At 36.8% G+C, this 14,538-nt stretch overlaps 2 protein-coding genes and 1 pseudogene across 7 annotated transcripts in view; 2 read left to right on the forward strand and 1 right to left on the reverse strand.

Moving 5' to 3' along the window:
* The window catches only part of UIMC1 (ubiquitin interaction motif containing 1), a 105,317-nt gene extending 96,516 nt beyond the window's left edge, over positions 1-8,801 (reverse strand). The window contains exons 1-3 of one of the 2 annotated variants that reach the window (XM_016158307.2): positions 8,643-8,801; positions 2,495-2,603; positions 1,771-1,860 (exon numbers count right to left, since the gene is read on the reverse strand). The gene's annotated coding sequence lies outside the window, so the exon portion shown is untranslated. The remainder of the gene's footprint in view (positions 1-1,770; positions 1,861-2,494; positions 2,604-8,642) is intronic. The other variant, XM_016158308.2, reaches the window with a different exon arrangement.
* LOC118605702 lies at positions 5,834-5,951 on the forward strand (annotated as a pseudogene).
* A 1,315-nt stretch (positions 8,802-10,116) lies between the features above and the next one.
* Positions 10,117-14,538, forward strand: part of ZNF346 (zinc finger protein 346) — a 28,643-nt gene continuing 24,221 nt past the window's right edge. For 3 of the 5 annotated variants that reach the window (XM_016158317.2, XM_016158320.2, XM_036225018.1), the window contains exon 1: positions 10,117-10,346. In XM_016158317.2, coding sequence (XP_016013803.1) covers positions 10,172-10,346 — 175 coding nt within the window. In that variant the 5' untranslated portion in view covers positions 10,117-10,171. The remainder of the gene's footprint in view (positions 10,347-14,538) is intronic. The other 2 variants (XM_016158319.2, XM_016158316.2) reach the window with 2 other exon arrangements.

Raw genomic sequence — 14,538 nt, forward strand, 5'->3', positions numbered from 1 at the left:
TTCTAGAGACGATGGTGATGATGGCTGCACAATATAAATGTACTCAATACCACTGAACTGGGCACTTCAATATGGTTAAGATAGTAAGTTTTATGCTATGTGTATTTTACCACAGTAAAAAAATTGGGAGAAAACCCTCAAATTCATTATCGTCCCCTCAAAACTTATATACCTACTCATATACCTTGTCTCAATTAATGGCGTTACTATCCACCCATTTCCCACAAGCTATAAGTTTCCTGGACCATCACCCTGGGCACAATCTTGACTTCAGAAGACACTTGGTCCACCCTGTCTTTTGCCCCTGCCTTGGCTGAGGCCCCTCTCATGTCAGACCTGGATTACTGCCATAGTTTATGCACTACCAGCAGAGTTATTTTTGTAAGAGACTAATCCAATCCTATCATTTTTCTACATAAAAACATTTAAAAGCTCACTACTGCCCACAGAATAAGCACAGCTCTTGCAAAATATGCTCAACCTAACTTTCCAGGTTCAACTCCTATCATTCTGCATACTAGGCTCCAGATGTCATTTCCTAGTGTCACACATCCTGATGCCTTTCCATGTTACATATTTTTTTGATTATCTAGAATTAACCTTCTCTCCTTCTCCATATAGAGAATTCTTAATCATCCTACAAAGCTCAGAATATGTCTCTTGCTCTTACAGAATTTTCCTGATTCTCCATTCTAAGACATTTAGTTGCTTCTTCCATCAGTTAATAATAACTGAGGGCCAACTATGTACTCTAATACAAGGTACTAAGGATATAGTAAATGAAACAAATTCAGGCCCTATCAGTCTAGTAGGGAATAAAAAATCATATGCAAATAATTACAAGCCTGTTGAATGCTATGAAGACAAAATATGGGTAACTATGGAATATAACTAGAGAACTTTGTCCAAAGCTATTAGGGAAGGCTTTCCTGAGGAAATATATTTAAGCTTTAAGCTGAAAGGTAAGTAGGGGACTAGAGCCAAAGACAAATGCCTACTTATCTTCATTTACCCAATGTTTATTCAGTGCCCATTATGAGCTGTTAAAGGTTTTTACACAGTTGTTTTAGATGCTTGGGACACATCAAGAGACAGTCAAAATTCCTTACCTTCCTAGTGCTTATATTTCAGCAATTATATTCTAATTCCTTTATTCATTTATCAAACAAATATTTATTGAGCTTACTCTGTTAGGCACTATGCCAAGTACTAAAAACAAAATATGAATAAAATATTCTTGCCTAAGGTTATTTTCCAGCTGATTCTAAATTTATATAATTGTCAAAGCAATCTTGAAGAAGAAAAAAGCTTTAGGAAATACACTACTAAACCTCGAGCTGTATTATAAAGCTACGGTAATTAAGACAGCATGGTTTGGGCACAAAAGTAGACAAGCAGAATATCTGCACAGAGTAGAGAATCCAGAAACAAACTCACACATATATGGCCACCTAATATATGACAAAGTTAATAACTCAGTAGGGGAAATGTGAATTTTTCAATAAACGATGTGGGATCAAATCAATGTCCACATGAGGAAAAAAGTGGATCTTCATCTCTTATCTCATACCATACCCAAAAATCAATTGCAAGTGGTTTTTAATCTGTGAAAGATAAAACAATAAATTTTAGAAGAAAACATAAGAGAATATCTTCAAAACTTTGGAGTAGGCAAATATTTATTAAGCAGGACACAAAAAGCATTAGCCATTAAAAAATAGAAAAATATACTATATTATAAGTAAGAACTCTGTTTATCAGATTATGTACTTAGAAGTGGAAAAAGTCAAGCAGCAGATCGGGAGAGGATGTTTTGGTGTGTATGTTCTCCACAAAGAATTTGTATGCAGTGTCCTTTTGCTTGGAAGAAAGAAAAAGACAGATAATCAATAGAAAAATGGACGAAAGAGTTAGACATGCATGGCACGAAGGATACCAAATGGCAAATAAATCTGTGAAAAGGTAGTTAGATGCACTAATCATTAAGGAAATGCAAATTTAAACCATAGTTTATTACATTACATATCCACCATTAAGGCTAAAATGAAAAAGACAGACAACATCAAGTGATGGTGAGGATGTGGAATAACTGTTGATAGGAGTTCAAACTGGCAGCACTACTTCAGGAAATAAGCAGTTTCTCCCAAAGTTGAACATATGCATACAACCTACTGATTCTACTCTTAGGTGAATATGAATCTAAAATAAATACAAAAGTGGATCAAGAAACATACAAGAATATTCACAGCAGCACTATGCATAATAGTCAAAAGCTGGAAACAACTCAAATATCCATCTATGATTCAATGGGTAACTTATTTACAGAATATTACACAATCGAACACTACATAGTAATGAGAATGAACAAACTCACAACGACATGCAATAATATTCTCACAAATATTGGGAAAGAGAAAGCAGACACACACATACATACACGCACTGTATAATTCCATTGATATAAAGTTCAAAAATAGGTAAAATTGGTCGTTACCTTAGGGTGGTGGGGGTAGTGATGGGAAGTTGGCACGAGAAGAGCTACTTTGGTGCTGATAACGTTCCATTTCTGATCTGGATCCTTGTTACACCAGAGTGTTCACGCTCTGAAAATTAATCAAGCCATACACTTATGATTTGTATACTTTCTACAGGTATGTCATACTTCAATAAAAATTTAAAATGAGTAAAATAGGTTTATGCTTTTCAAAACTTAAGATCTTTATAGATGTGTATAGGGGTCTCCCAGAGTACAGTGCTAAGTAAAAAAACTAAATGCAAATCTACAGAGGCACAAAATAGATTAGTAATTGCCTAGAGCTGAGAATGAAAATGGGGAGTGATAAAAAAGTGTACAAGATTTCTTTTGGAGATGATGGAGAGGTTCTAAAATTACATTGTGAGGATAGTTGCACAACTGTGTAAATGTATTATTAATGATGAAAGTATACACTTTGGGTAACTTTTATGGTATATAAATTATGCCTCAAGAAAGCCTTCAAAAAAGATCAAATGTATATAATATGCTACATTTTATTTCTAAGAAAAGGTAGGAGGGAGTCATAATATAATTATTTGCTTTTATTTGCAAAAAGAAATATGAAAGGATAAATAAACAAATAAAAACGATTACTTTTAGAGGATAAAGAATAAAGTGGTTGGAAAGAGGCAGAAATAGATGAAATGTAGTTTTGACCTTTGAATCATGTACATACTTCACCAAGTCAAAAAAAAACCTAATTTTTTAAAATTCCTGAAATTGAAACAAATGAACTGAATTGAATATCAAATTGGTAACTACATAAAGAAGGATTTACTTCAAGGGCTTTAAAACACATTTTGACTGCATATCCTTTGTGAGACACAACCCAAGAACAAAATAACCTAAAAGGAAATTTTAAGCTTTTCTTGGCAATTTTATTGTTTGTAGTAATTTCAGATTCAGTATTTTAGACTTTGTCCGTATATTGTAGGTTAAAGCAAAGAAATAATTGTGTTAATGATGTCATAAACCAAGATTTTCAATGAAAGAAAAATATACAATTAAAAATCAAGGAAATTAAATGAAAACATTAATGTTAAAACTAAATGGGAAACACCAACATGAACTAATTATCTTTAATGTGTACCTTTAAATTCTATTCACCAAAATAGACTAGAAGCAATGTCTCCCCATTAACCAATGGTTTTCTTCTATCATTCAGATTGTGGTGTCTAATATAATTGCCCACTAAAAATGAACAAACACAGGGCTCCTTAGAGAAATGGCTGAATCAAAGTCTGGTACATAGAAAGTACAGACAATCCTGGACCATAATATTTGTGCCAGAAAACAAGGAAGCTTTCAAAGATTGATAGGGTGATATTGAAAGGACCAAAAGAAAAAAATTATTAGAATGATAGATCAGTTAGTAGCCAGAGTTATAAAAACTTGAGGCTCAAAAAGAATAATAATTCCTTTCCTTCTTCTTCTTCCACCCTCTCCACCTCTTTCCCCCTCCCTTCCTGAACAATTCAGTTATAAAGCAAATCAAATGGGCACTCGCATCTGGGATAGGGAGATCTGCAGTGGCCCAGAGCATAGTGTTGGAGCCTAAAGGAATGGAGAACATCTCTGCAAAGCAGCGGCCTAGCAGAGCTTTAGAGCATGAGCAGGATGATTGTCCACATGATGGGCCAGACCAGCTTGAGAAGTTAGAGCCTGAATGGCCGAGGAAGTTTCCCATGGAGGAGTATTCCATTTAGGGATGTGAGAATCTGAGTAAGATATTGGTGCCCTAGCTCTATCCACTGAGAGGGCCAAGGAGCAGCAACATCTCAGTGACAATGAGCATACCCAGTGCCCAGAGTATGGCTTCTAAAGACCATTCTCCACTAAAATAATCCATGATTCACTGGAGAAATGGCTGATTCCAAGGCTGGCCGGGTAAAGTATGAAATGAGCCTAGAGCATCTTGTTATACCAGAAAGCAAGAAAGTGTGCAAAGAATGATGAGGAACTTATCAAAGGACAAAGGAGCCAGCTCACTGGGACAATGTGAGCATCAAAATAATTCTGGTAACTGACTATAAGCCACTGGATAAAACAGGAAACCATAAGCCCATTCGTAAATAAATTTGTAAATGGAAAGTTTGATGAAGTATAGAATATTTACATGGCTTAAAAGTAATTTCCCACAATATACTATTGATTACAAGCAGTATATTTACTGATTATAAATTAGAAGGGTAATTTTGCAGTTGACAAGTCTAGCATTTAAATCAGGTGAAGGTGAAAGTGAACATCACCAATAATGAAACATAATAAAGTTGTACACTATCTGATAAGGTACAATGAAAAGAACACAGCACCACTTCTCTAATATTTCTACCAAAGATGTGTAACCTGAGGAAATACTAAACAAACTCAAATTGAAGTACATTCTACAAAATAACTGGCCTTTAATATTCAAAATTGTCAGGGTCATGAGAGATAAGGAAAGTCTAAGGAAATGTTTCAGAGGGAAGGAAACTAAAGACACATAACAAAGTAATACATGATTCTAAGCTGGATTCTTTTTCTGTAAAGGACGTTATATGGCTATATTGCAAAGTTAAAATAGTTGATTTCTTGATGTTGATAGCTGTATTTTAGTAATTTTGGAGAATATCCTTGTTTGTAACATACACTAAGGTTTTGAGGACGATCAGACATCAGGTCAGCAATTCTTCTCAATAGTTCAAGAAAGGTTCTTTGTACCATGCTTGCAACTTTTCCATATATTTGGGATTGTTTTAGAAGGAGAGGAGGGGGGAGATGATTAAATCAAGGATTAAATAACTGTTAATCAAACATTAAAACAGCTTGAATCAATGAAAAAATCAATTATTTCATAATAATATTTTTTAAAAAACTCATTTGTACCTATTCAAAGTGGACGTTTAAAGAATAAATACTGGATTTCTTCAAATATTTTCTTCAAGAATTCAAATATTCTTTAAGAATTTCCCAAAACTACAAAAGATATAAAACCATAGATTCAAGGAGCTCTTAAACCCCAATCAGGATAAAGACAATTAAATAAATAAATATAACAAACTATAAGGGCATATCATACCAAACTGCTAAAAGCCAATGATAAAGAGTAAAATCTTTTAAAAAGTCATATAAAAAAAGATGTATTATCATCGAAGGAACAAGAATAAAATTGATGACAAATATTTCAACAGAAACTGGAAAACAGATGTGGAATGGAACAGAATGAAAAAATAGCACTTTAAATTAGTGGAAAAAATACATCTATCAAGTTAGGACTCTATACTCAGCAAAAATACTCTTCAAAAATGAAACAGTAAAGTCTACAGCCATGCTACCCTGAACAAGCCCAATCCTGTCTATCTCGGAAGCTAAACAGGGTTGGGCCTGGTTTGTATTTGGATGGAAGACCACCTAGGAAGACCAGGTGCTGTAGGCATAAAAAAATAAAAAATAAGGGATTGTAAGATGACAAGGTCCTTGCAACCTGTGAGGTCAACCAAGGGTTGCCTCACCTAAAAAAAAAAAAAAGAAACAGTGAAAAACAAATGTTGGCAAAGATGTGAAGAAATTAGAACCCTCATGCAGTGCTGGTAGGAATGAAAAATGGTTAGCCACTGTGGAAAACAGTATGGCAGCTTCTCAAAATGTTAAACATAGAGTTTAAACATAATGCAGCAATTCCATTTCTAGATATATACCCAAAAGAATTGAAAGCAGGAATTCAAACAGATATTTGAACACTAATGTTTATAGTACTGTTAACCACAATAGCTAAAACGTAGAAGCTGCCCAAGAGTCAACAGATGGATAAATGGATAAATAAACAAAACAAAATGTGGTATATACATACAATGGAATATTATTCAGCCTTAGGAAGGAAATTCTGATACATGATACAACATGAAAACCTTGAAAACATTATGTTAAATGAAATAAGCCATATACAGAACAAATATTGTATGATTCTACTTAAATGAAGTACCTAAAATAGTCAAATTCATAAAGACAAGAAGTAGAATAGTAGTTACCAAGGGCCAAAGAAGGGGAGAAAACAGTTATTGTTTAATAAGTACAGAGTTTCAGTTTGGAATGATGAAAAGGTTCTGGAGATGGATGGCAGGGATGGTTACACAACAATGTGAATGTACTAAATGCCACTGAACTGTATACTTAAAAATAGTTAAAATAGTAAATTTTATGACATGCATATTTTACCAGAATAAAAAAAATTAATGAAGACAAAATAGGATATTTTCTGACAACCAAAAGCTGAGCGAGTTCATCATGAACAGACCTGTACTCAAAAACTCTAAATGAAATTCTTTAGTCTAAAGGTAGATGAGCTAGATGGTAACGTGAAACACAATAGGATGAACACCTGAAAGGAGACTAAGTTGGTAAATATAAATGAATACTAACAGTTTAAAATCACAATAATAGTGTCTTGTGGGATGTAAAACATATATTAAAATAAAATATATGACAAAAATAGCACAGAAAGCAAAAAGTGTTAAACTTTTTTAAAGTTCTAGCATTGTTCAGGAAGTGGGAAAATACTAATTTAGGGTAGACTGTGATGAGTTAAGAATGCATACAATAATAATCTTTAGAGTAACCACTAAAAGAAAAATCAAATAACAATCAAACACCCAAATAATTAAATTGTAATAGAAAAAAAACAAAAGATGAAAGTGAATAAAAAGTAATTGTTCAATCCAAAAGGCAGCAAAAATGAGAGCAGATACAAAGAACAGATGGAACGAACAGAAAACAAATAGCAGAATGATAGAAATAAACACACTATATCAGTAATTAAATGGAAATGGACTTAACGCTAAATAAAAGGTAATTGAGATAAAAAGGACACAAAAGAAAAGGATGAAAAAATACATACTATGAAAATACAAACAAAAGAGAGATGGCATAGCTAAATTATTATCAGACAAAGGAGACTTTAATAAGGATTACTAGGGATAAGAGGGGCATTTCACACTAACAGAAGTGTCTAACTGAAAATATGACTTTCCTATTATATATTTAGAAATGAAATAAATGAAGTAAATAATAACAGAACCAAAAAGAGAAGTAAATCCAAATCCAAAATCATAATTGGAAATTTGAACACACACACACACACGCACACACACACACCAGTATTGATAGAACTATACAAAAATCAGTAAGGACATAAAAGATTTGAATATGCTATTAACCACACTGAAATAATTGAATACTTACACAAAACCACCCAACAACTGCAAAATACACATTCTTTTCAAATTCAAATAAAACGTTCACCAAATAGACCATATGTTGTGCCATAAAACAAATCTCAGGAGATTTCAAAAGACTTGAAATCTTACAGAGTATGTTCTTTGATCAGAATAGAATAAATTAGAAATTAACAATAAAAAATTTAGAAAAGCTCCACATATTTGGAAATTAAGCAAATCACTTATATAAGGTTCAAGATCAAACAAAACTAATAATTTCTCTTGGGTGAGAAGATGCACAGTGAGTATTCTAGGACTCCAGAAATGTTCTATATCAACATAGGTAGTGGTTATACAGTTGTATAATATATAAAATTCATTCAAGACTTGTATTTGTACTCCTTATACCATTAAAAAAAAAAAAAAGGCAAAAAGAGAGAAATTAAATTCCCTAGTACCTAACAAAATATCTAGTTCATGGCTTATGTTTCATGATTTAAAAAAGGAGAGAGAGAAAGAATAGAATGAAAAGGTCTGACATATATCTAATACTGTTTATACCCACTAGATTGGCAAAAAAAATGTCTGGCAGTATCAAGTGCTGGAGAGAACGAAAATCAATGCGAACTCATATACTTTGCGAATGAGAATAAATGATACCACCAACCAATCATTTTAGGAAACAATTTGGCATTAGCTTATAAAGTATAACATTCACATAACCCTACCACCTAGCAATTTGGTTTCCAGGTGTATACCCTAGAGACACTCCTGCTCTGTTGTGCTCAGTATTTGTAGCATAAATGAGTAAATCCCACTAATGAAATGTGTGAGCTCTGGCAAATAAGGTAATTATATCTCTTTGGCCTCCTCTGATACCACTGTTCCCCTTGTTTACTGGACTCCAACCATACCGTCCTTTTTCTTGTTCCTCCAACATAGTAAATTCATTCCTGCTTCAGGGCTTTTGCACTTGCTGTTCCCTCTGCCTGGAATGTTCTTCAACTCTTTGGCCATCCCCTTCTCGTCAATCGGGTCTTAAATCAAATGTCACTTCTGCAGAGCCTTTCTCTGACTAACTTAATCTTCCTCCTACATCATTCACCCAAGATGTATTACTATTTTCTCCTTAGTGTTTATTACTACCTGCCGACTTATTACACTCCCCTCCACTAAAATAGAAAACACTCTACTAGAACTTTCCTGTCTAGTTCACCATTGTATTCCAAAGCCCAAAACAACATCTGGCTCATAGTAAACCCTAAACATTTGAATAAAAGAGGTTGAAATAAGGTAATTATATCAAAAGTTTCATTCACTCAACAAATATTGTGTACCTATAAGGGTCCAGGCTGTATTTCTAGGTGATGGGGATTATACTGAGAACAATAAAAATCCTTGCTTTCCTTGAGGCTTGCCTGTTAGTGGGGAGACAAATAATAAACAAGATAAAAGGTAAATATAAATGATGTCTGATGACTAATATTAAGAAGGAAAAAAAATAAAGGAGAGGACATGAAATGTGTGTAGAGGGGTAAAATTTAGATAAGGTAGCCAGAGAAGAAAAAGAGAGACTGATCTATGAGGACATATGGGGGAAATGCATTCCAGCAGGCCAGGGTAACTGGGACAGAAATGAAGGGGTTGGAGGCTAACACAATGGGAAATGGGGGAAGTTAAGTGTCAGATTGTGTAGGGTACTGTTGGCTAAACAAAGGCCTTTAACTCTTTTGAAGAGTGAGATAGTAAAGTGTTAGAGAATTTAAGCACCGGGCACACGATATGATATGCCTTGTTTCAAGAGCACCGCTGGGGTTGCTATGCTGGGAATATCTGAAGGGCAAGGGAAGGAACCAGTGAAGCCTCTACTACAATAACCATGGCAACAGATGGTGGCTCTGAAAGACTGGGGGAGGGGCAAGTATGGAATTGAGAGAATTTCGGATTTAACAGTTGGAGAGTTTAGGGGAAGTCTAGGTTAGCAATTGGAACTCAAATGTTATCTATTATAATCATTGAGATGGAGCCCAGCTTTACCTTTTAATAGTAGTAAACTCTTGAGTTAACCATTTCTAGGTTCCGGGCCTCAGTTTCCCTACCAGTGAAATGGGGAAAATATTCCCACACAAACAGGGCCTTCACGAGAACAAAATGAGAAGTGGCAAAGGCTGACCGTGAGCGAAGTGAGAACCCTGAGCCAAGGAGTGCGCGAGCCTGTCCCGAAAGAAGGGGGCTGCTGTAGAACTGGCAACCGACTTTCAAAACTACAGCAAACAATCAGAAATCCCACCAGCGACAAGGTAAAAGAAGCGCCAGGGCCTCAACGCGGTCTGTGGCGCCCAACCTCGCGAGATTTGTTGGTCGGGCAAAGTCATCCTCCCAGCCACATCTCGCGAGACCAAGGTTCAGGAGCGACTATCGGCGGGTTAGGGATTGCGGGAAAATGGAGTATACCGCATTGGGCACAGTGGAGACGGCGGACAGCGGCGGAGCCGGGCCGTACAACATCGCGGAGGAGCGGGAGGGCCGGGAACCCGACGGGCTGTGCTTCGACCGCGAGAGGGCGCGCCGCCTATGGGAAGCAGTGTCCGGGGCCCAACCAGTGGGGAGGGAGGAAGGTGAGTCCGGGGGTCTCAGAGGTAGGAAGCCCCTCGCCCTCCTGCCAGTTTCTCGGGGAGTGGCGGAAGCGTAGGGCGAGAATCCGGACCAGCCCCTGGGTCTACGGTCACACCCTCTAGCTCCCGGCCCGCCCCCTTGCGTGACGCGCCCCGGGACTCCCGGACTCGTGCACCCCATCGGGCTCGGCTCCCCGGTAAATCGGCCAGCTCCCCGGAAAATTGAGGCCGCGGCACCCCCAGAATCAGGGAACCGCGTGCAAGCGGTCTGGGGCCTTCTCAAGCTCAGGCTGCGGGTGATTTCTGCCCTGTCTTCCTCACCCACCAGAGCGCAGCTCTTCCCAAACTCGTGGACTCTAGTCCCCGTTCATTCCTTCTCGGAGTCCCACAGGACCTTCCCCGCCGGACTCACCATTTTATTCCTGACTCCATCGTCCTAGTCTCCAGTCTAGTGTCTCTGGCATCCCTTCTGTCATGCCCCACACTTCCAACGGCCTTGGCTCAAGAAGGCTGTCTTATCCCCATGTTCTCTCTGGCCTTAGTGATTGAGTCCTGGCTTACCCCTGTTTCTAGGTGTTTGGTCTCTACCAGCTGGGTCCCTTTTCTGAGATGGGGGCCAGGAGCCTGAGAAACAGGGACACTTCTGGGCTGAAGCTTCCCAGCTTTCTCTGCATTTTACCTGGCAATGGGTAAAATGGCGAGAGGAGATGGAAAGAGCTTGCCTGACCTGGTTGTGTGTCCCTCTTCACAATTTTCAGCAGATTTAGCTGCTTAACTCTCCCCAAAAGTACAGGAACCATCTGGACGTCTGTGCTTATGCTGTCAAGTAAACTGCAGGACAGTCAGACTTCTCTAATGGTTTACTTACTGACCAGGCTAATCTTGGAAGTGTAGTATGTTGCCTGTGAACTGATTGCCCTGAGAAAAAATGGAATTTTTGACTACATCCAAGGACTATATGTTTCAGTTTGGAGTGGTACACAGATCTATGTATATAGATCCTGGTATATATTTCTCCAGTTTAAAAAACTAGTCTTGTCTGACTCTTGGGTTATTATGGGCCCACTCTCTCCCTCATACGTTCAAACGTGTGTAGTACAAAATTCTTATCCACCACCTAGAAATTTTCCTATTATTAATTTGATGTCTGCTCTATTCCCAAGACTGGCTGAGCATCAGAGCTACAGAGATGAGGAAAATATTATCTTTGCTCTGGAGGGGCCTGTAGTCCAGGTAGCAGACACCAAAATAGTTTCAGTGTAATGTGTAGTGGGTACAGGGGAGAGGAATACCTAAGAGTTGGGGTGCACAAAAAGAGGAAGTGACCTTTGTCCTCAGGGAACAGAACACAGCAGCTGTGTGCTGAAAAATGAACTGTCTGTGTGTATGACTGTACAGCGTCACAACACAGTTCATTTCCCTACTCTCCCCACTTCTGCAATATTTATATGAGGTCTAGGTGGATATCCGTAACACCATATTCTACTCACCTTGGGGTTTTTATTTTCCTCTTAGCACTTTTATTGAGATAATTTACATACCTACATACCATAAAATTCACCCATTGTAACCATTACAAGTCAATGATTTTTAGTAGAAGTATAGAGTTATGTAGCCATAATCCAGTTTTAGAATATTACCATCACTTGTGCTCCTTTACTTTAAATCCCCACTCCTACCTCCTGCCCTAGGCGACCACTGATCTGTTTTCTGTCTTTATAAATTTGCTTTTTCTGGACATTTCATGTAAGTGGAATCATACGATATATAGTCATTTGCATTTGGCTTCTCTCCCTCAGTATGCTTTTGAGGTTCAGCCAAATTGTAATGTATGTTAATACTTCATGCCATTTTATTGATAAGTGGAACTCCATTGTATGGATTGCCACAGGTGACAATCTCTACCTTTTGGGTGAGTTGTTTAAACTATTCACACTTAATTTAATTATTGATATGGGTAGATTTACATTATTTTGCAATTTATCTCCTTTTTCTTCTCTTTACTGGCTTCTTTTTGTATTAAGTATTTTCTGGTATACCATTTTAATCCTCTTGAATTTTTTTTTTTTTTTACTCTTTAAAGTTATTTTCTTGGTGTACTAGGGACTACAGAACACATCTTAACTCATCACAGCCTATTTAAATTAATAGTAATTCTGGTAAAATATAAAAGCATTCCTCCACTATAGCTCCTTTCCTGCCCCTCCTTTGTGCTATTATTATCTAATAATATATTATCTCTATGTATGTTATAAACCTAATTAAACAGTGTCATAATTGCTGCTTTATACAATGTCTTTTAAAGAAAAGGAGAAATTAGAAAAAAAATATGATGTCCTTTATATTAACCCACATATTTACCATGCCTGGTGTTTATTTCTTCCTCTGAACTGAGGTTACTGTTTGGTATCCCTTTCTTTCAGCCTCAAGAGCTTCTTGTAGTATTTCTTGCAAGGCAGACCCACTAACAATGAATTCTCTGTGTTTATCTGGGATTGTCTTTTATCTTCATTCTTGAAGTATAGTTGTCTTGTTTTTAATAACAGCTTTATTGACACCTGATTCATATACCATAAAATTCATATTTTAAAATGTGCATTTAGTGTATTCACAGAGTTGTGCAGCCATTATCACTGTCTAATTTCAGAACATTTTCATCACCCTAGAATGCTGTACCCATTATTAGCAAGCACCACTGACAAGTACTTACTTATCTTTTTTCTGTTCATATGGGTTTGCCTATCCTGGATGTTTCATATAAATGGAATTTTATAACGTGACCTTTTTTGACTGGCTTCTATCACTTAGTATAACATTCGAAGGATAGTTTTGCTGGATAGAGTTCTTGGTTGATAGTTTTCTTCTTTCTCACTTTTTTGAGTATGTTATTCTACTGCCTTCTGGCTTTCATTGTTTCAGATGAGAAGTCATTAATCAAATTATTCCACTGTACATGATGAGTCATTTTCCTCTTTATGCTTTCAAGATTCTGCCTTTGGATTTCAATAGTTCTGCTGTGATGTGTCTACATGTCAGTCTCTTGGTACTTATCCTACTTTGGGGGCCTTGAGATACTTGGATGTTTAGATTAATGTTTTTCTTTAGCTCAGATGTGAGGAGTTTTCAGGCCTTATTGAAACATTTTCTGCTCCTTTCTCTTCTTTCCTGAGCTTCCCCTCACACAGATGTTGGCATGCTTGATGTGTTTCTCAGGACTCTGAGGCTCTGCTCATTCTTTAATTTTCTTTTTCTCTGTTCATCATACTGAATATTTCTATTAATTTATCTTAAAGTACACTAATTATTTTGCCATTTCAAATATCCTGTTGAGGTCCTCTAGTGAAATTTTCATTTCATTTATTGTTCATTCCGTTCATTATCTTATTTCAGCTCTGTTTTATACACATTCTAAATAGAAAACTTTAGCACCTTATCATCAGTGCCCTTACATTTGCTTTCTTCATGCCCTTTTCATATGATGAAAATCTGAGCTTCTTGAGACAATCAATAAATATGGATTCACAAAGTAGATGGAAGTACTAAGGCTAAGTGACCTTAATGGGGTAACTGTCCAGTTCATTCTTAGAGACCACCTTGCCTGTTATACCACACTGCCTAACCAGTGTGACCCATTATATCCACCTTCTTTTTCCTAGGATCTTCTGTTGTTTGCTACTTTCTAACCATAGCTGTACCTAGAAACCCACTACTTCCTAATAAACCATAATAAACTGGGTAGTAAGTAGATTTCATCTCTCTCTAGGAACCAGCTCCAGTCAATTGATGAATTTCTATAGAGCTGAAGTGAAGGTTTTAAGGCCACATCTATGCCTAAGGAATAACAAGTCATTATAGATCAGCAATGTTCACCTACAAGTTGGAATATAGGAGTTCAATCATGCAGTAACCAACCATTCTGGCCCTAAGTCATCCTAGGGCAACCAAAGACACCTTAAGTTACCCAAAGACAATTGCAACTCAGATTGAAATATCATTATCATTTTGTCTCCCATATACTACTTCCTCTAAATTTCTTAAGTTTATGAATTATCTTGCTTTCCCACACTGACTTCTTTGTCCCTACTTCATTGACCCTGTGAAAATCAGCCCTCAACTTCATACCCTAGATCTCTAAGCCTCTACCCCATACATCTTCTTGTTGGCTACAATATGGATAGAAATTAAATCCTGCCAA

The sequence above is a fragment of the Rousettus aegyptiacus genome, unplaced genomic scaffold, assembly GCF_014176215.1.
Source record: "Rousettus aegyptiacus isolate mRouAeg1 unplaced genomic scaffold, mRouAeg1.p scaffold_m13_p_7, whole genome shotgun sequence".
Taxonomy (NCBI): Eukaryota; Metazoa; Chordata; class Mammalia; order Chiroptera; family Pteropodidae; genus Rousettus; species Rousettus aegyptiacus.